The sequence below is a fragment of the Phaeoacremonium minimum genome (genome assembly GCF_000392275.1).
Source record: "Phaeoacremonium minimum UCRPA7 unplaced genomic scaffold PA7_03_scaffold_464, whole genome shotgun sequence".
NCBI classification, from domain to species: Eukaryota; Fungi; Ascomycota; class Sordariomycetes; order Togniniales; family Togniniaceae; genus Phaeoacremonium; species Phaeoacremonium minimum.
The window spans coordinates 104,317-127,074 of NW_006921366.1; the positions used below are offsets into that span (position 1 = coordinate 104,317).

At 52.7% G+C, this 22,758-nt stretch overlaps 4 protein-coding genes across 4 annotated transcripts; 2 read left to right on the forward strand and 2 right to left on the reverse strand.

Moving 5' to 3' along the window:
* Positions 1-238: 238 nt before the first annotated feature.
* Positions 239-4,134, forward strand: UCRPA7_6314 (putative importin-beta domain-containing protein; the record flags this gene model as incomplete). The annotated part of the gene is made up of 10 exons (XM_007918853.1): positions 239-328; positions 542-620; positions 708-1,174; positions 1,234-1,421; positions 1,478-2,667; positions 2,719-3,353; positions 3,410-3,452; positions 3,505-3,686; positions 3,769-3,892; positions 3,956-4,134. The coding sequence occupies 10 exons, from the start codon at positions 239-241 to the stop codon at positions 4,132-4,134; spliced, it is 3,177 nt and encodes a 1,058-aa protein (XP_007917044.1).
* An 8,452-nt stretch (positions 4,135-12,586) lies between these two features.
* UCRPA7_6316 (hypothetical protein) lies at positions 12,587-13,231 on the reverse strand (the record flags this gene model as incomplete). Its single annotated transcript, XM_007918854.1, has 1 exon — positions 12,587-13,231. The coding sequence occupies one exon, from the start codon at positions 13,229-13,231 to the stop codon at positions 12,587-12,589; it is 645 nt and encodes a 214-aa protein (XP_007917045.1).
* Positions 13,232-13,534: 303 nt separating this feature from the next.
* On the reverse strand, positions 13,535-14,187 carry UCRPA7_6317 (hypothetical protein; the record flags this gene model as incomplete). The annotated part of the gene is made up of 2 exons (XM_007918855.1): positions 13,535-14,013; positions 14,091-14,187. The coding sequence occupies 2 exons, from the start codon at positions 14,185-14,187 to the stop codon at positions 13,535-13,537; spliced, it is 576 nt and encodes a 191-aa protein (XP_007917046.1).
* A 5,541-nt stretch (positions 14,188-19,728) lies between these two features.
* Positions 19,729-21,213, forward strand: UCRPA7_6318 (hypothetical protein; the record flags this gene model as incomplete). The annotated part of the gene is made up of 1 exon (XM_007918856.1): positions 19,729-21,213. One exon carries the CDS (start codon positions 19,729-19,731, stop codon positions 21,211-21,213), a length of 1,485 nt encoding a protein of 494 aa, XP_007917047.1.
* Between the last annotated feature and the right edge of the window lie 1,545 nt (positions 21,214-22,758).

The window sequence follows — 22,758 nt, forward strand, 5'->3', positions numbered from 1 at the left end:
GCACGAAGCACAAGCACAAGCACCTGCCTCTGCCTCTGCCTTACCTTTTCTCTGCCTTACCTTACCTTATCCCACTTATCTTACCTGACCCAGGCTAAGGATTTTACGCACAGCATTATTTCTGCCTCCTCGACCTGGCCTTGATCTCGACCTTGACCCGACAAGACCCTTCCGCACCCCGATCGTATCGTGCAAATCCTCCCTTGATGCGCCAGTTCCCCTAGAATCCGCCTTCAAGATGGATGCCGCCAGCATACGCAGTTGCATTGTCGCAACTCTCGATGCCGACGCCGATGTCCGCAGGCGCGCAGAGCTCCAGCTCAAGCAGGTATGTTGTGTTGTATGGTGTTGTGCTGTGTCGTCGGGTCTTTCTCATTCCTCCTACTCTCAATGCTCCATCACCATCACCATCTATCTCCATCCCGCCCGCCGGCCTCGTGGCCCTACCCACCACCACCAGCACCAACACCACACACATCCCAACTTGCCTAATGGCTTCACACAACCCCTTCTCTCCTTTGACTGACATGTCCAATTCCAGGCCGAAGAACATGCAGGCTTCACCGACGTCCTCCTTGAAATCCTGCAGAACGAGCCCGAAACAAACCTGCGGCTTTCGAGTATGCCTCCCCCGCGCGGCCTGCCAGCCCACCAAACACCCCTCCCCTCTCATGACCCATCATGCATCGTACTCACGCGTCTTCTAGCTGTCATTTACCTCAAAAACCGCGTCAACAAGGCATGGACCAAGTCAGAACAATACCCCAACGAGTCGGTGATACCCGAGGACGAGAAGTCGAGAGTTCGAGACCGCCTCCTGCCCATCTTGGCTGCTGCTCCCCCTTTGATCCGCCAGCAGCTCATCCCCATCCTGCAGAGAATTCTGCACTGGGACTTTCCTGATAGATGGCCGAGCTTCATGGACTTTACTGTCCAGCTTCTCAACACAAATGACCCACAATCCGTCCTCGCCGGCTTGCAATGTCTGCTCGCCATCTGTCGCGCGTACCGATTCAAGACTTCGGATGGGGATAACAGGACACACTTTGATAAGATCATCGAGGCGAGCTTTCCCCGACTTCTGGCTGTCTGCAACGAGCTAGTTCAGCAGGAGAGCGATGACGCCGGAGAAATGCTGCACATTGCTCTCAAGGCATACAAACATGCTACTTGGGTTAGGACTATTTTTTGTGGCAAGATGATAAGTCCGTTGGCTAACAAAAATTACAACAGCTTGATCTTTCCGCATTCCTCCGAGACCAGCAGAACAATATTGGCTGGTGTTCCGTGTTCCTCCAGACCGTCTCAAAAACCATCCCCGCGAGTGCCATGCAGGAGGAGGATCCCCCAGAGCGAGAAAGGCATCACTGGTGGAAGGCCAAGAAGTGGGCTTACTTCAACCTGAATCGCCTCTACATCCGGTACGACCACTGTCTTCGCGAGAGGATTTTGCGAGAGCTAACACAAAGACTGGTAGACACGGAAACCCACAAGCTATCACCGGCAAGAACAACGAGCCAGAGATGGCTTTTGCAAAACATTTCTCCGCCAACATTGCCCCAGAAATTCTGAAGCACTACCTGGTTGAGATCGAGAAATGGGTTGGCAAGTCTATTTGGCTGAGCAGACCGTGTCTTTCGTACACCATAGTTTTCCTCGACGAGTGTGTACGGCCCAAGGAGATGTGGGCGCACCTGAAGCCGCACATGGCCAATCTTGTCACCCACTTCATCTTCCCCGTCCTTTGCCTGTCTGAAGAGGATGTCGAGAAATTCGAGGATGAGCCTGAGGAGTATCTGCACCGGAAACTAAACTTCTACGAGGAGGTGTCAGCACCTGACGTCTCAGCGACCAACTTCCTCGTCACATTGACCAAGGCAAGGAGAAAACAGGTTTTTGAGATCCTGCAATTCATCAATACCGTGGTGAACGAGTACGAGCAAGCGCCAGATGACAAGAAGAATCACATCGCCAAGGAAGGCGCTCTGCGAATGATAGGCACACTTGCGCCCGTCATCCTTGGGAAGAAGTCGCCCATCGCTGACCAGGTCGAGTATTTCCTGGTCCGATACGTTTTCCCCGACTTCACAAACCCCCAGGGTTTCCTCCGCGCTCGAGCTTGCGACACAATCGAGAAGTTTGAGCAGCTTAATTTCAAGGAGCAAAACAACCTGCTGACGATCTACCGCCACATCTTGGACTGCATGGCAGATCCAGCCCTGCCTGTTCGTGTAACAGCGGCACTGGCCCTTCAGCCACTGATCCGCCACGACATCATTCGCACTAGCATGCAGCAGAGTATCCCGACGATCATGCAGCAACTCTTGAAACTGGCCAATGAGGCCGATATTGACGCCCTCGCCAACGTTATGGAGGACTTTGTTGAAGTCTTTGCGACCGAGCTGACGCCATTCGCTGTTGCGCTTAGCGAGCAATTGCGCGATACCTACCTTAGAATTGTTCGCGAGCTGTTGGAGAAGAACGAGAAGCGCGATGGTGACGATGAGTATGGTGACTTCCTCGACGACAAGAGCATCACCGCCCTTGGTGTTCTACAAACAATCGGCACGTTGATTTTGACGCTTGAGAGTACCCCTGACGTTTTGCTGCACATTGAGGCTGTTTTGATGCCTGTCATTCAAGTCACTCTCGAGAACAAGCTTTACGGTTTGTCTATTTGATGCTTACCAATTCATATTATGATGCTGATTGATCCAGATTTGTATAACGAAGTGTTTGAGATCATTGACAGCTGCACCTTCGCGGCTAAAGCGATTTCACCAACCATGTGGCAAGCCTTTGAGCTCATCCACGCGACCTTCAAGTCTGGCGCTGAACTGTACCTTGAGGATATGCTTCCCGCTCTTGATAACTTTGTGCAGTATGGATCTAGCCACCTCATTCAGAAGCCAGAATATGTCGAGGCACTCTACTCGATGGTATCAGACATGTTCACCGACTCCAAGGTTGGCGGTGTGGACAGGATCTGCGCTTGTAAGCTGGCCGAAGCGATGATGCTTAGCTTGCCGAATCACATCGACCAGTGCGTCAACGGGTTCATCAACATGGCTATGGGCGTGCTCAGCACCCAGGACGTCAAAATCAAGTCCTACAAGATTCATCTGATGGAGATGGTTATCAACTCCATCTACTACAACCCTATCCTAGCTCTGCAAATCCTTGAATCTAAGGGCTGGACAAATAAGTTCTTCAGCTTGTGGTTTGGCAGCATGGACTCTTTCACCAGAGTTCACGACAAGAAGCTTTGCATTGTAGCCATTGTTTCGCTTCTCGGCATCAATGCCGACCAGGTCCCGGCTAGTGTCTCTGTTGGTTGGCCTCGTCTGCTCCAGGTGAGTCTCATCAGCCCTCCACTAGAAAAAAACATGTACTGACAGGTCACACCCAGGGCATCACCATCCTGTTCAGGACGCTTCCTGCTGCGCTGAAGAGTAAGTTTCGACCCCACAAGTCTTTTGACGTCTATTCCTGACTTTTCTACAGACCGCGAAGAGGCATTGAAGGACGACTTCCAACTTGAGGCAGGTAGCTATGACTATGATGACGATGATGAGTGGGGTGAAGATGAGTCCACCTGGAACGCCGAAGAGAACCCACAAGAAGAGGAGGAGCCCACAGATGTCAAAGATGAGAGCACAGCATATCTCGAGTTCTTGAACGAAGAGGTGAGTTATTCAAAAAATTACGAGGATGGAGCTTCCCTCGCTTGTCGTCTTAGTGGTGCGGCGCAAGCTAACAGATGAGCAGGCTCAAAAGTTTGGTCATATCAATGATCAGGAGTCTGACGATGAGCTCGGCGAGCATAGCGTGCTCTTGGAGTCTCCTTTGGATAAGGTTGAGCCGTATCAGACTTTCAGGGCGTCACTGATGTGTATGTTGCCATTATTTTTATTTTATTTTTTTGAGCTTTAAACATCCAGCTAACGTGTTGAAGCACTACAACGTGATCAGCCTCAGTTCTACTCCTCGCTCGCCTCTCACCTTACCGCAGAGGAGCAGACCATCATTCAGTCGGTCATCCAACAGGCGGAGGCGCAACAACTTGTTGCCCAGGCACAAGCACAGCAGGCTGCCGCTGGTGGTGCGCCGGCGGTCAATGGAGGCGCCAGCTAGGCGATGTTCCACCCCATAGCCGCTTGAGACCACCAACGTCGCGTGTCATCGAGCTCCCCACAGACGATATGAGGAGGCGCCGCGGAGCGCGTTGCGTAGCGCTGGGTGCGATGACAATTTTGGAGACTAATGCGTTGTGAAAGAGAGGAAGAAGGGGAGAAGAAGGAGGAGATCGCAGCGCGCGCAGAAACGAGAAGGTAATGTTCCAGAATACCTTTGCTGTGCCAAGTGGCACAGCGAACGGCTGGACACCAAGCTGCCTTGTAAGAAAGATCTGTCAGAACTAGTGAGATGGCGCTCTTTTGTGGGAAGAGAAGAAGTGGATGGGGGATGATCTTCATGTGGGATGATTTACGGAACGCTTCTTGCTCAAAAACAAAATCCCCGTCCCCATCGTCATCATCGTCGTCGTCATTCGTCATTCGCGTCATCAAGAACAGCAGCCATTATTACACCATCCCGACCTAAACCCCCTTCTTCTGGAGTTCATCATTCCCCCAACCCGATCGAAATTCGTTACGCGATGAAATGTCTGTGAGAGATGAGGAGAGTGTGAGGGAGAGGGGTGAAGAGTGAGAAAGGGGAAAAGAAGAGAAAAGAGTTTAGACACGTGCAAACACTACCATTACCACTACCACAACCACAACACAAGAGACACAAATTACACCCCCATGACACGCTCTTCCATATGTTGACCAATGACGACTTCCATCATCTAGGGCAGGCAGATAGGAACAGAGAGGCGTTTAGTTAGCATGTTAGCATGTTACCATGCACATTGTGGGCAATGCTTTGTGTGACGATTCGTTATAAACCCTAACAGACGACCGGCTGCGAAACTCGCAAGATAGGGGTGAGATATGTGGATGCCAAGACTAGGGGTGGAGGTAAACATATGTAATCCGATCGAAACTGATCATCAAATTGACCTTCAATGAGGACTCGTAACTCAATCAGGGCTTGGCCTTGAACTTGTTACGATCTTCTCTTCCCCCTACGCTCTTCTGCAACTTAATGAGATGCAAGGGATCGTCACCTTGCAGCTGGAGCAGCGAGCACCGCGCGACAGCCGGTTTGGTGGGAGTGTTTTCCTCCCCCCAGCCGACAAGTTTTGATACCGTCCCCTTCTTTCCCATCGGGGAAGACATAGATAACAAACGGCTATTTTTGACGGCGTCCAGATGAAGTTATATGAAACGCCTGAGTGCCCCTGTGGACGGCGGTTTATTGTGGTTAAAGAGGCTGAATGGGCATCCTTACCCCTTTTGTGGGGCGCGGCTCGTGGGCGGGCTGAGCTGAGCAGACGAGAACAGAGCAGATGGCTGATCGTGGGGTGAGTTCAGTGAGTGAGTGAGTACCTGATATCGGCCGATTGGAACAGCTCCTCGTCAGGTCTGGCTGGGGGGTTTGGTTGGCCCGTCTCTGCGATCGGCCGTAATTAAGCTTATAGTAGGCTTGCAGCGATCAAGATTGGTTTCTTCGTGGTTGCAGAGGACGATCTACGGCCTGCGTGTTGTTCGCCGCTGCCCGTTTGTGGTCTTAGGCTCGGCGTGAATCAATACGCCCGAAGGGATCGACATGATTGATGATGGAAGGCCCCCGCCGTTGGTGCTACAATTGAGGTGAAGGAGATGAAGACTGTGCACAGAGTCGTTCGTCCAAGAACAGGCAACGATGTAGTCTGCCAAGATTCGTGATTGTATTCTAGAAAGAGATCGTTCAAGCCCAAATGGAACTCTGCATCCTCTGTAGACATGCTCCCCAAAACGCCACCCGTGTCATTGCTGCCACCGGTCGTCTCTTGGCGTAGGCTGATGTTCCCCAGGCACGAGGATGCCAACGCCTACTTTGCTCTGCGAGCCGTTGTGGCGTTTACGGAAGAGGAGTAATTCAGGTACGTATTCGCTAAGATGAATATCTCCCCAAGAACTCTCGCCGTGACTGAGTCCAGCAAATAAGCCTCGCTAACTGACTTGGTCTTTACACCACCATTCACATCATCTCGTGCTCATATCGTCGGCATCCGGTATAACATGAGCATGTCGAGGCTTCCAAAAATAACACGTTTAGAGTATGAGCAGCAGCACAGTGGAGAGAATGTATATTTGCCAGGGGGTACCCTCGTGGAGAATCAGCCGGAAGAACGGGTTCCTGGTGATCGAGATGGCCGTTCATCATCCTCAGGCTATATTGCTTCTCGCCACGGAACGTCCCATCAAATTAAGGTTGAAATGTCGACCACTCTAGACGGCCGGCCTACATTGGCTTCGACAGCGGTTCCTAGGACCGCAAGAAAGCTCCGTTCGAGCATGCATGTGCGTCCCTGGTTCCATGTCGGGAAGGTCGATCAGGAGGAGAAATGCGCTTTGCGGGGAAGAAGCTGCTTTTTAGGCCAGAGATAGCTTGGCATGGAGAGCTTGAGGAGTATTTATCGTGAAAATATCCCGCTTGGGGAAAACATCATAAGTGTCTATTCTATGATTAGTCGGCACTGATAGTTGTGAGTACTGTTGGAGTAGCGTGACGCCTTATCGAGCTCCTCTTTCATCCACACCAAGTGAGTTTCGCGATGGCATCCTAGATCGTGGAGCTCATATACTAATAAGTTAAGAAGAGAACTAGCCCTCAGGATGAAGTTTCTATCTATCGTCCTCCCTGTGCTGACCGGGGCTGTCCTTGTCACGGCACAGGCATCAGTCTGCCCTACCGTGACAAAGACGCAGCTGGCAAATCAATGCACCAAGAGATGCGGCTCTTCAGACTGCACATTCTTCTCGACGATCCAGAACCCGTGCGGATGCCCAGCAAACGTTCCCACCGCCACTCTCATCGCCCCATGCGGCGTTGATTGCCCGTACGCAGGCTGCCAGGCCGAGTTCGCGACACTGAACCAGCCCTGCCCCGTACTGCCTACCTCAACGTCCACATCCTCGACATCCAGCCGTCGCCGACCCGGTCGACCTACGCGAAGCACCAGCACTAGCACGACCACGTCGACGTCGACCAGCACAAGCAAGACCGTCGTGACCACCAGCATCGTCACGCTGCCGCCAAAGACGACGCCGCCCCCGGCGGCCATCTGCCCAACCATCACGCGGACGACACAGCCGGCGGGCTGCTCGGCAATCCGGTGCCCTGTCCCGACGTGCCTCGTGAACTCGCAGCTCTCTATCCCGTGTGGCTGCACGCCGAAGACATTGCTGTATGTGCAGGGCTGCTCGACGGCGTGTCCGGCGGCGGATTGTCTTACTCGGACGCAGACTGTCAGTGCAGTTTGCTCGGCTTGAAACGGGGTGCGTGTCGGATGATGGGAAGAGCACAAAATGGATATAAAATGAACACAGACTACTCCAAGGCCAATGAAATTGAAGTAAAATTCACGCCGGTACATGACTGCTTCTTTCGCTTTGACTGACTTGCTAAGTGAACCTGAGCCAACTTACGTCTGGGTCATGGCCCTGGATCTGACTGCTCCCTTGATGAGCGACTCAAGCCAGATGCGTGACACCGCCTGCCGAGCCTTCCCATTCGCCTTCGCTTTCTGTGAACATTCACATGTTCTCGGCTGTTTTGTGAAATACGAGGTCTGTGTTTGGATGCAACTCGCAAAAGGAGACGAAATGCCATGTGGTGTTGCTAGTTTGCTTTTGTCTGGGTGTTTCACAACCGTCCGTGTGACATCACGGATTGGGGCACTTTGACGGCTCCCGGCGGTTAGCGACGCTCCACAACAGCGACTCCATTAGACTACCAGCTCTAGTGTAACTTAGTTGACTCAACCAGCCCCAATTCCCCCTCAACTTCAAGATACCTTCTCTTCAGAAACTCTTGGATATCGTTGAGACCTAATTTTTTGGGGTTGACCGGATTTAAAGAAGACTCATCCAGCTGCTGCCTCCTGGTAGGCGAGCAGTCTTCGAGATGACGTCGAGATACAGAGTTGAGTGTGAGTAGAGTGGGATCGCAGCTTAATGCCACTTGTCAAGACTGACATTACAATGTAGATGCTCTCAAGACGCATAGGAGAGATCAATTCATAGGTAATTGACGTTCTCAATTTCTTGCGACGTCTCAATTGGCAGCGGTGGGAGAAAGCTCGAGAACACCAAGTGGTGCTGTCTCACCGCCTCTCTTTTGACATTCCTCGATCAGAGACAAAGAAGGGTCAATAGACCAACTCTTCATCCACAACACTCTCCCTGGTATTCGTTGCAGAGCATAAATATATTTAGCCAATTGAGGGTCATTGGCTAAGTCTTCGCACAGAATGGACCAAGGGCTTGTTGGCAGTGCCGTTCGTGCTCTACTCGCAGCCGCAAGGCGTATTCGAGAGCGACGGCGTCCATGTTAGTCGGATGGCTGAAGAGGCTCATCGACGCTATGCCGAGATCATGAGGGATGTTGAAGTCATGATAGACGATCACAGTAAGTCGCAAGCCTCCACTCAATGGCCAGCATCTAACTACTACCTAAGTCACTCATCAGAATGAGGGAAACCCCTTTCCTTCGAAACTGAAGCTCCTAGTGCCCACCGTTGGGCCATTCTTCACAAGACTACCCCTAGAGGCGGCATTCAAGTACCAGGATCGCAAGAGGTACATCTCGTCAAGACGCTTTGTCTCACCGTCCTTTAACGACATCCGACTGATCTTGAATTCGGCACAAATCATGGCGGTCACCACTTACAGCACACTGCAGCTCGCTACTTTCGATGGTGATGTGACGCTTTACGATGACGGACAGAGCCTAGAGCCGTCGAGCCCTGTTATACCAAGGCTTCTGGATCTCCTGAAGAAGAATGTTAAGATCGGCATCGTCACTGCCGCTGGATACACAACGGCAGACCGTTACTACGAAAGGCTACACGGACTCCTGGATGCCATGGCCGCAACCAAGGAACTCACACCGATACAGAAACAGAGCCTTGTGATCATGGGCGGCGAGGCCAACTACCTGTTCGAGTTTGACTCGACATCAGAGCACCTCCTATCCCCCGTGCCCCGCGCCCAGTGGCTCACGAGCGAGATGTCGGCATGGTCCGAGGCAGACATCGCCTCGCTGCTGGACGTGGCCGAGGCCGGGCTCCGCGACTGCATCAAGACGATGAACCTGCCGGCGACGCTGATGCGCAAGGACCGCGCGGTGGGCATCATCCCGCGGACGCCCGACATCCGCATCCCGCGCGAGAGCCTCGAGGAGACGGTGCTGGTGGTGCAGAAGATCCTGGAGCTGTCGGCGGCGGGGCGGTCGCGCCGCGTGCCCTTCTGCGCCTTCAACGGCGGGCGCGACGTCTTTGTCGACATTGGCGACAAGTCGTGGGGCGTCACCGTGTGCCAGCGCTGGTTCAGCGGCCGCGAGCACAACGGCAGCATCCGCAGCGAGAACACGCTGCACGTCGGCGACCAGTTCCTGAGCGCGGGCGCAAACGACTTCCGCGCCAGGAGCGTCGGCACCACGGCGTGGATCGCCAGCCCGGCGGAGACGGTCGAGCTGCTTGATGAGCTGGCGGACCTGATGGGCAAGAAGCTTTCGTGATGCACGGGCAAGTTGCTACATCTTTCTGGGATCGCATCGCTACGAGAGTAGTCCTTGGGAAGAGTAGCTGCGGATTGGACACTGGAGTCACGGTAGGCGTGTTTGAGCTACTACTATCTATTTGACATGCCTTCGTCAGAGAGATCCTCCTTACTATGGAGCATCTTGTGATCTGGTCTTTCTGGCTTTATGGCGATTTGGTTCACAATGGTTTACAGCAGAGCAGAACAGAGCGAACGGCGCAATCAGATTGTTAGGCGCCATAATGGGTGTCATAGATCGGTAGTCATCACTGTTTCTACCCTTAACACGTGGAAGTGACATGTTGCACAGGGAAGAGGCGTGACGGGAGGAATGACTGCCTTCTGGAACTTTCATCTCTGACTCGCGCCGCTCCCGTCCGTTCCGCCCCGGCCTGAAAACCCGCTCGGGCATCATATTAAGCATGCCACTCTCAAAGACCGTAATCTGGTGTCATAATAAATGGAATAGACTTGGCACCGGGTCGCGTTTCCAGAATGTCCGATGCTGATGACACTTGAGGAACGTACTGGTCTGTTGACATGTCGGAGTATCGAGGTCACCAAGACGAGAAAGTTCAGTACACCTCCGCCAGGATAATAAACGTTATTTCAGCGAATACCTGATTAAAGCTTCGAAGATTCTGTTTATTCCCTATAGTCTCGCTACTTTTGACAAAAGTAACAACTCCTTTGTCTGAAAAGTTATGATTCCCACTCAGAATTAACAAATATTACCCCGGCAAAGGTGTAGGTCCACAGAACCTCGCTCGTAGGGCTGAAGAGAGAAAGCCACAGCTAGACTCGCTCGGTGGGACGGCAGGCCTCGTGGATGGACACGACGTGGGTCATTTGTTTGTGTCCGAGATATTTCCAGAGGAGGAGGAGGAGGAGCACTCTGAGTAAGACGCAGGGCAGCGCATGCCTCGTTTGATTCCTTATTACCCACGGGCCTGAGGTAGAGTACCGTCTAGGTTCAGTGTCCACCTACCAGTACTGAAACTTTCCCCAATTAGGTCAGCTTTCGGCTTATACACGGTCTCTTAGTTTTGCACACTGCGTACCAGCTTGCCTACTGCCTTAACACGCCGACTTTGCACAAGACATTAAGTATAGCAGTATAATTAGTGCTACTACTCTGCTACACTTCTGCCATCATTGCCGTCTGTCTTGTTTGTCAGTTGCAATTCCTTACGTGAACAATGATAGTTGGGTCGATATCGTCCCATTCCGTCTTCATTCAGCCTCATCATATGTGTGTATGTGTACATGTAGATCACGAACTGTTGCACTTCTGGAATCAAATTGGAGTAGAAGTGTCAACTGTCTTCCCTATAGAACGTCTTCTTGATACAGTGGCCCTCGCCTCCCACAGCATTATGACCTTCGTCCTCCTCCCCGCCTGCCCTCTTACGCTTGGCACCTCGCTGCTCTTCATCGCCTGTCTTCCCTGCCAGCAGGAGCACAGCCTGTAAGAGCCGTGTGCGGAGTGACCGAACCGGTTTGGATTTGACCTCATCCCGAATAACCTGCAGTGTCGAGCCAGTCTCGGGCTCTACCCCGGGTCGTGCGAGCTTGTCAAGAAAAGCGGCTGGCACTTCTGCCATGTAGACCTGGATCGTCTCCTTGTTTTCCGTGTCGCTGAGGACTAGCCTACACTAAGGATCTCGGTCAGCATGACTTGTCCGCAGAGCTATTTTCACCATGATCATTTCTGCTGGAGGACAGGAAGATTCTGCCAGAGATGCCTACTCACAGTAAAGACCATGCTCGTTTCAAGACAAGGTTCCAGGCTCGTCAGGGGATGCCTCCGCCGCCACTCCGTACTCTGCCAGTCCCACTGCGCCTGGGCCAGCGCAATCAGCGCAGCAACGATGTAGGGATCCTGGTAGGGATCCGGCGGTGTGATACGGCGGAGCCATATGCGACGCAGTGTAGAGACGGGCGGATTTCGGCGCCTCGGCGACTCGAACCGCTTTTAACGTCGGTGATGTGGGGGCCACGGTCGAGCCACAAGACCAGGGGGAAAAGCGGCACCGTCTCTGTTGCCGGCAGCGCCTTCCTCGATACCGATGACGGTAAAGGTGGTGTCCGGGACGGGTGTGCGAGACGGTGTGGCCGACGGCGGCCAAAGAGGAGACATGGGATCGGGATACGGAAGCGTTTCCTGTCGTAGCAGAGATCAAGCGTTTCCCTGCCGGTTAAGCAATCAGCGTTGGTGAGGCCAGTAAAACAAGCAACCAAACAACAGAGCAAGCAACCAGGAAAGTAAGGTGAAGAGGGAGAAAGAAAGGAACAGAGGAGACAGAATCTTGACAGCACATATGCGTGCACACACACACACACGCACACACACCTTTCAAAGTCTGGTCGGCCATGGGCGACGATCCGGGCATCCTGGATGAGGTCCTTTGAATCAGGGTGTATGCCATAATCTGCCCACCAATCGTCACCTTCTAGTTGTTCATCATTGTCGCTGTCGCTGCTGCTGCCGCTGCCATTGCTGCTGCTTGTGGCAGAAGGAGTCAACAAGGCGCGATAGGAGAAGAAATACCGAGCTTGTAGGTGGTCGGGGTTTTGTTGCTGACTGGCAGGGACGAATGTACATCCCAGGAGCTCAAGCTGGCCGGCGGTCCAGTGCAAAGGCGGGACAAAAAGTCTTACAACAGGGTAGATTGTGCTATATATATACACATGTGAAGCAGAAGAAAAGTGGCTAGCTAAAGTGGACAAGCAAGCCAAGCTCGAGTTGAAGGCGGCGAACAAATGCTTAGAGACTACATCCTCGATCGGTTCTAGTATGGCTACCGTACTTGTTTATTTGAGCCTGATGCTTTGCCTCCTCAAATTTCTTTTTGAGTGCTGCTTCGCGACGCTTGGCATCGTCAACGAGTTTCTTAGTGAGCGTTCTCTAGCTCCTTGTCGTACTCCTTAACAAGCTCCTTGCGCTGTGCCTCAAGCTCCTTGTGCTGTGTCTCTAGATTCTTGGCGTGCTCCTCGACAAGCTCCTTGCGCCGTGTCTCTAGCTCCTTGTGCTGTGTCTCTAGATTCTTGGCGTGCTCCTCGACAAGCTCCTTGCGCCGTGTCTCTAGCTCCTTGTGCTGTGTCTCTAGATTCTTGGCGTGCTCCTCGACAAGCTCCTTGCGCCGTGTCTCTAGCTCCTTGCGCTGTGTCTCTAGATTCTTGGCGTGCTCCTCGACAAGCTCCTTGCGCCGTGTCTCTAGCTCCTTGCGCCGTGTCTCTAGCTCCTTGCGCTGTGTCTCTAGCTTCTTGGCGTGCTCCTCGCGCTCTAGCTCGGCAAGACGTTCTGCCTCTTTACGCTCCTTCCGCACCTTAGTTATGCGTTGCTCAACCTTGTGATGTCGCTGTCGTTGTGCCGCTCGTCGCTTGAAGCGTTTCTCGCGTTCTTGATCTTGCTGGACCTTCGCTTGCTGCAGCTCGAGCTGTCGTTGTTTGTCTTGAGATTTCTCTTTCTCTCGCTTCTCCGCCAACCTATTCCGGCGTATCTGACGCCGGATCATCCACGCTCGAGTGGCCATCATAACGAGTGTATCGCTTGTTATCTCAAAATCATGCTCTGTCTGATCTCGCTTGGGCCGCAAGAAAATATCCTCAAAGCTGATACGCAATGGAACACCAGACCAACTCCAGAGCGAAGGGTCTCCATCCATGTCGAGAGGCCGGTTCCTAAGATTCTTGAGCTGAATTGCTGCCTTGTTTGGGCGTCGCACCCCACGGTGCCAAAGTTCCAAATCAATAGTGCCCAAGTCGTCATTAGCAAGTTTGATGATGAGAACAACTCGAACATCGCCTCCTTTGTGATCTGGGGCTGAATTCTTGAACCACTAGTCCTTAGCCGCACGGATACACTGGAGGGATCGGGTATTGGCAGCCTCCATAACAAAAGTCGGGAAGTCGCCATCTGCAAAGCGGTAATCGGATGGAGCCAGACCATCGTCAGGTTGTTTAGCGGCGCCATTGTTATCGATTGAGTCGTACTGAGAGACTCCGACGCGGTATATCTTGCGTTTCAGGCCCATCGCGACTGCCTGATCTCTAAGATCATCAATAGCGGTTGCTTGGGCTACTTCATGTGCGCGGGCAGGCATCTTGACTAGGAGAATGCCGCTGTCTGCGCCGAAGTATGTTACGCGACCGTTGGAGCGCTCAAGCTCGCGCCTAATGCAGAAGTTCTCGAAAACTCGTTTGGAGACACCGGAAAATGCAATGTATTCGCCACCGTTATCGTCAGCGTACGATTGGACATGCTGAAATATTTTCTCCGACGCGTCGCGCTCTGGAAGTTGCGCGACGTCGTAGACTTCTGAAAACAGTGACAACAAGTTAAAACGCTATCCTACAGCTAGCGCAGGCATACAGAGGAATAGTAGGAACGCTCACCTTGCGCTTTCTGGATAGCTGACAGGGGGCCAGCCGGCACTGTGGCCACCAGGCCCTCCTGGCTCCTCCGCTGTACCTCATCACCGCTGTCAGCCATGCTGCCAGGTGTTTGTGGGTTTGTGGGTTTGTGGTGGTGTGTGGTCTGTCTTTCCGAGAAAGAATCAAAAGCGACGACGAGTTGGGGTTGGCTTCGTGGCCGACATGGCACGTGCGTTCTTCGGCTCGGAAGAATTTCAGGCCTTTGACAGTTTGGGGGTGTCGCTTTGTGCTAAAAGGTAGAGCACTTGAGACATTGCTGCACACACATAGTCTGTGCAGTGGACAAAGGAGAGCAACCTCAGGCTACAACCTTAGGTGTTTATTACCTTGCCCAAGGGTGCTGCGTGGCCAGCAGCCCCTAACTAGTCTATATATCTCTCCTCGCCCGCTCTCCGCATCCCTGCGGCTTTGCAAAACCTCCCTCTCTGCCGCAGGGAGAAGCATACGGTACATAATGATTACCGGTACCACCTTCACCAGCAAAGCCCTGTTCCTGTAGACCTTGGAAACCGCGTAACTGACTGTGGACTTAAGTGCCGGCTATCGGGAGATAATGAAGCGGTGATAGTACGTTTGATATAACTGTAACGTATTCTAGATTCTACAATTTGATGAATATTCACCGGGTAGGCCTACAAGCTGAGTGGCTGTCGCCCCCCCATCCAGCGGTGCGGGCCGGCCTACTCTCCACATAGTTCAAGGTAATGCTGATCCTTAGCTTCTTGCCAATCCGGAGAAGGTGGCTCCAGGCCCGGAGCTGTCTCTCTACAACGGATCAATCAACGTGTAGTTTTTCAAAACACTTAATATATTCATGCAACTTTCATTTGGCATATTTTCTAAATCCTCAGTGGAAGTATGAGTGCCATGACACCCTAGTGCAAGTGGGACACTGTCCAGCTGCTCTTGAGGAGCCTAAGATAGCATGGGTGGCGCTAGACGAGTCTGCACAACTGTCGACAGGTTCGCTGACCCTCATCGCACAACGTATAAGCCAGAACTCGAACGTGATGCTTTTCCCCACATTCGGTATGTTTGGGTGCTTAGCGTGTATTCGCACATGGTTTGGATGGTGTAAAGTCTTGACAACTCAATAATGTCCTTGCCTGGTAATAAGAGTTACAAATGGGCATGCGGCTATTCCTGCGAATTCGTTGGTGTACAACAGCAAAAGTGATTCGAAGACGGATTCAATATATTGTAACTAGTATATATATGCACTGAGATCGCCAAGAAAGGTTGATCGAACAAGCCAGGTCGGGCCGTCAAGCTGTGGCATCTTTACAGTGAGAAGATGGACGATATGAAATTGATTCGCTGACTCCGGTGACTTACATGTCCAGTGATGTCCAGGTTCAGCGTCCTTATAAGATCTAAAGCCAAATATTGTTAGAGCACAGTGCCATGTCAACGCCGACAAAGCACCTGTCATGCAACTAGCTTACATAACAGATTGTCTTCATCCTAGAAATGAACATGTTGACGTGCGTCGCTCTGTCAATTTAGCTTGACGACTTACGGTTCAGCCATGCGTATTGACAGGCCTGCGAGATTAGCGGCCCCGGAGTCATAGGAGCGAATGTTGTACGCTAGGAGTCGTCTCTTGTCGACTTCGAAGACGTCTCACATCTGAAAAAGGGTTTGAATCGGTTGGCAAAAAAGCCAAAGCCTCAGGCAGTACTAATCATGACTCAGCAAATCCAGTCCCCTTCTCAATCCCTTCTTTCATCCCTGTATTCCCACTACAAATCCCTCTTCGTGCCATGAGTCCTCGACAAAATCACAGCATTAATTAGTTTGCTCGCCACTGCCCGTGGTCGCCATCATTCTCACAATGTGCCAGGGAATCAAATCTCTAGAGGCTGTAGCATCTTCCAAGCTATCATGCCCTGTCCTTTTGTTCTGAATCGTTCTGTTGAGCCTCTCCAATGCCAGTGCCTTCAGCAATAGGTCTCGGCGCAGCTGTTCCCTGGGAGCGCACTGATTGTTAGTCGGTTCTCCATTGTGATCTTGCTCACGAGGGCACAATGCAATCAACCGTAGGCAAATAGTCAGAGACACCGCGTGGACGCCAAGTCGTAAGCCAGAGACGACGGCTCTTGCAGCCGGTATCCATTCGTTCTGTAGCGCGCTGCTTCGGTTCACCATTGCGACGAGCCGAGCGAGCTGCAGGACTCTACCCTTCTCAACAACCCCAAATTTCTCCGCGCTTATTAGCAGACCCTCCATCGCTGTGGCGAACACGCAGGCAGGACCCTGGGGATCATCTCTGGACCCTTGGGACGTTCTGGTCTAGCGCAAATTGCGATTGCGGAGGGAAAGCAATCTTGTTCGCAAAATGGCCGGCCAGCAAACGCGGCGCGGAGCTAGACTCGAAGCGAGCATCGCGACACACATGACCCCGAATAGCCCGGTTTCGTTGGAGATTTGGACCCTATCCGCATGTAGGGACCCCTCCTTCGACTGGGCTGGATCCCTGGATGCGCATGCCTAAATACCACAAGCGGTGGAGGAAATGTGAGATATACGTTCGTGAATACGGAAGAGCAGGCCAGTGAGGGGCCTTTGGGGCGCGAACCCTCGAGAGAAAAGCCGCGGAAAGCGATTGAAGGGTCGTCCTTTACGGCAACGCGGCTTGTCTCTGCGGGGGAGGATGATTTTCACGGTAGGTTCTCACAGGACATCACTTGCGAGTGGATGGTTATAAATCGTAATGCGCGCATTTACCTCATCGCATCCCACGAATACTACTGCGGCAGTGATTTTGCTGGCTCAAGGTACCTAGGTAGACTCGTAGAATGGCGGAACCGAGACACAGGTCGAAAGTAAGACTTGGCTTGAGAACGAGGAGCGCCACGGCCCGTCGAGCTCAGCCGTGTTTGATGGGCAGCATGGCGTGCATGGTTGGAGAAACTCGGGGTTCTCGAGCTCGGAACGAGGGTAGGTAGGTACCTTACTCAGAGGTGCAGCTGCATTTGCGCCAACCGGTTGCCAGGCCCGAGAAATGGAGAGTCGGAGAACCCAAGCTTGGGGAGAGTTGGGCATCTTGGGAAACCCTGGAGCCCGCGTGGCGAAGGGAGAGAGGGGGGCTCATCTGGGACGGATCCGCTGGGATGGGAAAAAAGACAGGCGAGCCGGACTAACAGCCGGATGCCAGAATGCTACGGCATTCTGATACTGCAGGAAGCAAATCGATGAATTGGCTGGCTGAAAAGGGGTAAAGAGGTACCGCCAACAAGAATACACCTCCGCTAGGATAATAAACGTTGTTTTAGCAAAGGGAATATACCAGAAACTCAGGGTTGGGAATACTTGATTGAGGCTTCGAAGAGTCTGTTCATTTCTATAGCCCCCCTGATCTTGACAAAAGTAGCAACTCCCTTGTCTGAAAAGTCGTGATTCCCACTTAGTATTAACAAATATTATCCTGGCGGAGGTGCAGTGAAGAAAAAGAACCATGGACAAGTTGAGACATGAGGGCCCTGAGTATGCCAATCATGTTGATCACAGGCATTCAAGCGAGGGTCTGGGTTCGAGCTTATCGATTTTCAGGGAGGCATGCCACTGGCGGACGGGCCGGTCCCTGACATGGATTTTCTCCCCAAACAAGAAACATGGACAGAGGGAACGGAACAAGGCGTGTTTCGAAAAGGACAGCCGTCTGTATCGATCTCGCCCCATTGTTGCTTGGAAAATGCCAGCTGGCCCCCTGCCTTGCTGTTACTCTGGATGTAACTGCTGCCCATCGCCTCTCTTAGGGGAAGGTACCCATACCCATACACTTGTCACTTGTCACTTCGCACTTCGCACTTCACATTTCACATTTGACACGTCCACGTATGTGTGTGTGTGTGTGTGTGCCTGCCCCAATTCTTCGCCAGGGCTGAAGAGACTATAGGCAGGTACATGTACGGTGTCCAAAATATTGGGACCTCCCGGGCCACTTTACTACCGGTACACTCCTGTGGCTTCCCAGTCTGGACATAATGAAAATGAAAGAAGGAGTGCCTCCCCATTGCGGTTTCCTTATTAGTGCTCGTAGATGTGGTACTGTTCTTGCCATTCTTGACCATCCACTCGCCCTTGACTCCTCCCCCCTTCCACCTGTTCTTGTTCTTCTCCTTTCCCCCTGATCCAACCTCCAACCTCCAACTGCCAGGACTACAGCAAAGGAGCGAGCCATATTCTACCGAAATACCACAGCATTCAGAAAGCGAGATTTGCTACTGCTGCTATCCAGAAGGACAACCAGTTCCGGAGCATTCGTACCTGAAGTGACTCCACTTCCCACGACAATTAGGCGGGCTCTCCACTCGGCGCACGCCAGCCAGACGCAGGGACAACGCAGACGGGCATCTCAACAGCAAGAGCGGTCAAAAGCCCATTCATCTCGAATCAAACAAGTGCCTCTTTCTGGAAAAGGCGGTATTCGGTATTCTGTCTGCTCATCTCGACCGACCGGCTGGCGCCCGGGGCATAACATACTGTGGGCGGGTGGGAACTTGCCGTTTGGCATTGTACTTGAGGCCTCAATTCCTTGTGAAGGCGGGCAAACGACGAACAAGCACCAGCACCAGCACCAGCAGGTTCAACGCCAGCCGTCAATTGACTGGCACAGCGTGCGGCGGCGGGCACCCTAAAGCTGCAAGACAGCCTAACTAAGCTGCGGTACCTGGCCGTTCCTAACTACCCTCGGGTACTTGGCCTGCTTTCCCCAACTCCCAAATTACCTATAGCCGGTTGTCAACTGGTCGCGTGTTCCCTTCCTGCCACCAATTACTCCAGCGCTCCCACCACGATCCACTTGCACGACGACAACACAGACCTGCCTGGTCCTGTCGGCCTTACCTCGCAGACACTTCGACTCGACCTGCATCGGTCGTGCACTCACTCGTTCTCTCGCCTGCTCCTTCAATCTTGGGACTTCTTGTTCATTTTGACATCAACGAGCACTCATCTCCAGCATTAACATCATCAGTCCTCGACCGTAAACGCGATTACACGACAGCGGCCGCACAGCTTCTCTACGCATAACGTCACCGTCGATGCTTCCCCCGCAGCGGCTGTCGTCATCTACAACTTCCCCTACCTCAACCTCAACCTCAACCTCTACCTCTACAACCACAAAAACTCCGCCCCCATGCTCGTCGCTCCTGCAATCAGCATGACGAGGCTCCCCGGCGACTCGTTCATGCCCTCGGGCGCCATAGAGAACGACTTTCACCTGTCATTCGCTGGGTTGAACGGCGGAACCACCGGCGACTCGTCCTCCTCCGTCATCTCTCCCCTATCGCTGCCTCGTGGAGCCATTCAGTATTTCGACACGCATCCTGCCGTCTCAAATCATCTGAGTGGGATGGCTTCCAATAGCCGAACGAGTAGCCGCGGTCCGCCGCAAGCACAGCCCGCCCAGTTCCTGTCACCACATCTCACACCCTTCGCATCACATTCACAATACCAGCTGCAACTGCAGCGTCAACAGCAGCGATCCGCAAGTCTGTCTCCAACCCACAGAGCCGTGAATAGCAATCGCGGGAGTGCTCTTGGTAGAACAAGATCTGCTATGCTCTCGCCGTCCAGAGTGCTATCCGCCAGCACCATGGTGCCCATTGGCGAAATACCCGGTATTGATTTGCAGGCCAGCAATAGCTACCCGCCTATCTCGGCATCCGGTGCTCACCGCTCAGTCTCGGAAACCCATCTCGCAGTCACCTCCCAGGAAGAGAAGATACGCCGGCTGGAGATGCAAAATGCGAAGATCAAGCAGGCGTGGGAAAACGAGCGAAAACAACTGCAGGCAAACCGGGACAGGGCAGAAGAGGTATATCTAGAGGAGAGAACTCTTATGGAGGAGGAGCGTGCCGAATGGGATGCAGAACGAGCTGTTCTCGAAGACGAGATTCGGAATCTCCAAGAGCAGCTTCTGGGAATCACAAACGGCATGTCTAAAATTAGATCGCCGAGAAATGGAATGGCTGCTGGCCGGAAAGTGTCCAATGGCATGAACGCTATTGGCACATTTGAGGCGGCTGGTATGAACGGCGCGATCCAGAACCACTTCAGAGGCGGGTGGGACAACTCTCCCGAGAGTGTGCGTGGTTCCGAGTCATCCCAAGGAAGTGGAAATGGTCGCACGACTCAGGCTGGCGCCTTGCAGCCCAGCGGCCATGGCTCGGCCAGAATAGGTCCTCTTGGTCAGCCAGAAATCTCTCCATTCATTCCTCTCAATCAGCATCTCACGACCGACTCCTCTTCTTTTGATTCAATGGCGGCTCCGGACCCAAAGGATGACACCCCAGTTCCAACGGTAGACATCCAGGAAATCCATCCGGAACTGGAAGGCATTCCTATTAAGCAAACAGCTATTTCCAAGTTTACTTTCAGCGACAAGCCGTCGTCAAAATCATCCAGCAGAACACCTTCTCCACCAGCTGCCGACACCAACTCGCCCCCAACCGTCCGGGCGAAGGAACAGACGCTCAAGGTGCTGGCTGCCGAGCCTTCCAGGAGGTTGACCATGCACGCTGGGCATACTCCAAATCACTCACTCTCTGTCCTACCGTCTGCCGCCGAGACTGTTGCAGGAACTACTGCTAGCAGTAGCGGCACCAATACACCAACGCTCCAAGCGGCTGTAGATGGTTCGGCCAGCGACCCTTCTGCAGGGCTAGATGAGCCAGTCGAGCCTAGGGTAACAAAAGAGACATCAGAGGATCACCCTGAACCACTCTTCGAACCGTCAGAAGACGGCGATCGGGAACTGAAAGGACCCTTGACCATCAGAAACATGCCGGCTCATGACGAGATCTTCTTCCGAAGGCTGTCCGACAAACTGGAGAGGGTCAACAGCGGAGAAGATGCTGTACCAACAGTCCTCAAACGGAGTATCGAAGGCATTGAGACCGAGGCTTCTAAGCCTGATGTTGGTGCAGGCCCGGCGAACCATGGTGGGGATGCCGCCCATGACTCTGAGGACAAGGAAAAAGACTCCGAGAAAGGAGAGAAGACTGAAGCTGAGGAGGAAATTCCACTGAAGCTCAAGAGAAGCAATAATTTCGGCGCGCCGTTTGGAGCCTTCCGGTAGACCCTTCATGACCATTGGGCCATCAGATAAACTTCCTCGTTCTCTGAAAGCCAGGCACCAACACGCAAGAACTGCTTGAATCGATCCTAGCAGTTCTCATCTTTACCAATATTCCATTTGCTTACTTACGACCACGACACTTTTCCGGTACATATATCTCATATCGATGCCCCTAGACTGGACATACATACCCTTTTCCTTTGTCATATGCCACATTCTCGGCGGAATGAGCTTTGAAATGAGCAAAAATTAGATTGGCCTGGGAAGGTTCCCTTGATGAGCGGCAGCATTTTTGTGTTAGAAAAACACCGAGGGTTATGGAATGGACGGCAGTTTCTATTTTCGGACTTACCACGTTGAATACCCCCTTTTTTATCCTTGATGTTTATGGGAGCCGCCGGGCCTTGGAGGTGACGAGACGTCACTTGGCTATGGGGCGCGGGATTGCTTGTTTGTGTTCAGATTCACTCGCTTGGCGGCGTTTTAGAGATGAATGTCGTCGTCTCGATCATACCTTGATGATCTTTGGGCGACGAGCTACTGGGTCTTTGGCTTCTTCTACCCAGTTTGTTAGGGTGATGGCCTGGATGTCAAACTCATCATTGCCTCTCTGGCTGTAGCTGTACAGTACGCGAGATACCAGATTTGCAGAAATCAAAATGGGAAGGAAGAGATAAATGACGAGGGCTTGTTAAAGATATAGCCTCAGAAGACAAAATAATTGATCCATCTCTATGGAGACTATCTCATCATCTCAAGTGTTCATCAGTCGTCACGCTCACATGATCTTGAGACTACTGCAGTCTACGACATGGTGTAATGGGATCTCCGTTCTGTTCCTGGGCCCCTTCGATGACCTCCATCAGTACCATCACATAGTAAGTAGGTGGCTTTCTTGCTCGATTGCTTATCTGCCCCAACCTGCTAGGGAAGATTCTGGATCGTGTGAATGGACGGCTTCCCAGACGTATGAGTGCACATTCGCCTGCCCGATAACAACAGCGCCTGAGGTCGATCTACACCAAATTGGAATGACCAACATCCATCTCCCGAAGCATCCCGACAAATGGCCTAGTCGGATAGCGAGCCCCCGGGATGATGACGGAGTGCGGGGAGATTCGCATTCGGTTCCCCGATTACCTGCTAGACATTGCCATTACGTACAGTCATGCACTTTCACAGTATCGGCCTGACCTACCTGCCTACCTGCTTACCGTCTACGCCGGAGTTGGACTGTGCCAAGTTCTGCCATGCTGTGACAAGACCCTAGAGGCTTCGAGGTCTTTGTAAAGCTGGAGTGGCCGGCCATGTCTCTCCATAGTGAGCATCTTGGCTGGGCCAAGCACGTCGTCTCCGCGAAGCGGATGCCAGCCGAGCCCTCGACTCCTTGATGCTAGCTGCTCCAGCATCAAGCTGGTAGGTCGGCAGGTGGGCGGATCGATGGATGGGGGGGTGCGCCAACGGCGCATGTCGAAATATCTAGCCGATCTACAGGCACAGGGGACCTTCCCTGCTTTCTACGAGCATTCATCCACGGGGGTGGCC